Source organism: Orycteropus afer, unplaced genomic scaffold (assembly GCF_000298275.1).
Source record: "Orycteropus afer afer isolate SDZICR_OR568_19922 unplaced genomic scaffold, OryAfe1.0 scaffold00010, whole genome shotgun sequence".
Classification (NCBI taxonomy): Eukaryota; Metazoa; Chordata; class Mammalia; order Tubulidentata; family Orycteropodidae; genus Orycteropus; species Orycteropus afer.
This window is the reverse complement of record NW_006921597.1, coordinates 2368645-2370442: the sequence shown is the minus strand read 5'-3', so window position 1 is coordinate 2370442 and position 1798 is coordinate 2368645. Positions and strand designations below refer to the sequence as shown.

Here is a 1798-nt window from a genome sequence, read left to right as displayed (position 1 = left end):
CAAGCAGAAGCCGACCTTCCGATAAGGATTTCAGGCAATCACGACTTGAACGCGCATAAGCACAGTGAGTGAGAACCGAGCGGCTCTAACGACTCCCCGCAATACAAGAATTCCTGCATGAACCTGTACAGTAATTTAGCACAGCGCGCCCCGCTCTGGTCCAGAAATCGGCGTAGGAAGCGCCCTCTGGCGGCAGCTGCGCCTGTTTAAGACCTTGCAAGTCGCTGAGGCCCGGCGCATTAGAAAGGAAACCCTCGCAGGGTCGCGCGGGGTGGAGCCTTTCCTGGCGGGTTGGAGCGCGTCGGCGCCCGGACTCGCGAATGCAACATGCCCGACTTCCTGGTGGCTCTTCAAACTAAGTACAGAACCGAGGCGACCCGGGCGCGAGTGGACCAGCAGGACCTAAAACAGTGGGGCCTGACAGGTCAGTAGGCCCGGGCGAAGTTCGCCCAAACCCGCAACTCCTCTGGACTCGGTTTTCCCCACCCCGGAAGCTCAGCTCCGAGAACAGTCCGTGGCCCCTGGAGTTCACCACGTCCCCTGGGCTTGTTTGCCTGCTGGATCCGGGATTTTCCCTTTCCGCCCTAGGGGTGGGATGGGCGAAGAGAAAACCATGCCTGGGGCGGTTGGCCCTTTCCATTCGCACCCCACTAAAGCGCAGGGTGCTGGCCCTTGGCCTGGAATGAATGAGGATGGGGCGGAGAAGCAAGGCCTGGCCTCGAGCGCCGGAGAAACTGGCGCGCTTGTGTGTTTGGGGTAACTTCTTAAAGCGCCCGTGAAGTGCAGGCCTGTTAAAAAGGAGAGAATGTCCTGGCGCCCTAAGGCTGTGAAAATCTCTTTTCTGTGGGTTTAGCGGTCGGTCTGGGGCTTTTTCAATTGGTTACAATTCGCCTCCAGGCTTCAGTTTGTGTTCGATGACTCTGCACACGGAGTACTTTGATTAATTCTCCCCAAGCGTTGTATCTTGAAATAGGCAGCTGAGAAATGTTTGTTAATTGCCGAAAGTCCTCCACATGCGAAACTTGGATTCGCACTAGGTCTGCAGGCTGGAGCCTGACCGTATTTCCTATATAGAGATACCCAGACTTTACTCCTGGGCCTGCGTTTGACTCACCATTTAACTCCTCTGAACCTTTTCTATATTTATAATGCAGGAAACACAGTGCGTGCCTTATCTGTATGACAGTCATGGGTCAGTAATAATCTAAACGCAATATGGTGGTGGGTGTTATGTGCCATGGGGTCAGACCTGACTCATAAAGACCCCGCCTTGGGTTTCCAAGGCGATATCACTACGGAAGTAGATTGCCGAACCTTCTTTCCCAGGGGTGGCTGGTGGGTTTGAACCACCCGCCTTCTGGTTAGCAGTCAAGGGCTTTAGGCACTACGCTACCAGATCTCCCCATTTGCTATTACGGTACAGATATAAGCAAAACAAATATGGGCCCTGCTTTCCTAGGGTGCTGAGGGAGAGTGCTTTCAAAAGTATAAACAGGTATTTATTGAACTCATCCCTTGTGCTAAATGCCACTAAGGCATGAAGTTTTGTTATTCTCAGAATGAAACAAAAGGTGTAGTTCTCTGTCTAGTTTAGAAGATGGATGGATAAAGATGAATGGATGGGATACAGACAAGACAGAGAAAGATCTCTCCCTTCTTGTGTCTCTTGGCCTTTAAGAATGTGTTGTCTGTGCCCTGTAAGGAGTATGTCTCCATCAGTGGGTATTCATTTATGGATGGCTACTGGTAGCATAGTGGCTAAGGCACTTGACTGCTAACCAGAAGGCTGGCGGTTCAA

At 52.1% G+C, this 1798-nt stretch overlaps 1 protein-coding gene across 1 annotated transcript in view; it reads left to right on the top strand.

The window, feature by feature from the left end:
- The first annotated feature begins 297 nt into the window (after nt 1-297).
- Nucleotides 298-1798, top strand: part of CHD1L (chromodomain helicase DNA binding protein 1 like) — an 86505-nt gene continuing 85004 nt past the window's right edge. Inside the window, exon 1 of the mRNA XM_007948387.2 lies at nt 298-424. Coding sequence (XP_007946578.1) covers nt 328-424 — 97 coding nt within the window. The 5' untranslated portion in view covers nt 298-327. The remainder of the gene's footprint in view (nt 425-1798) is intronic.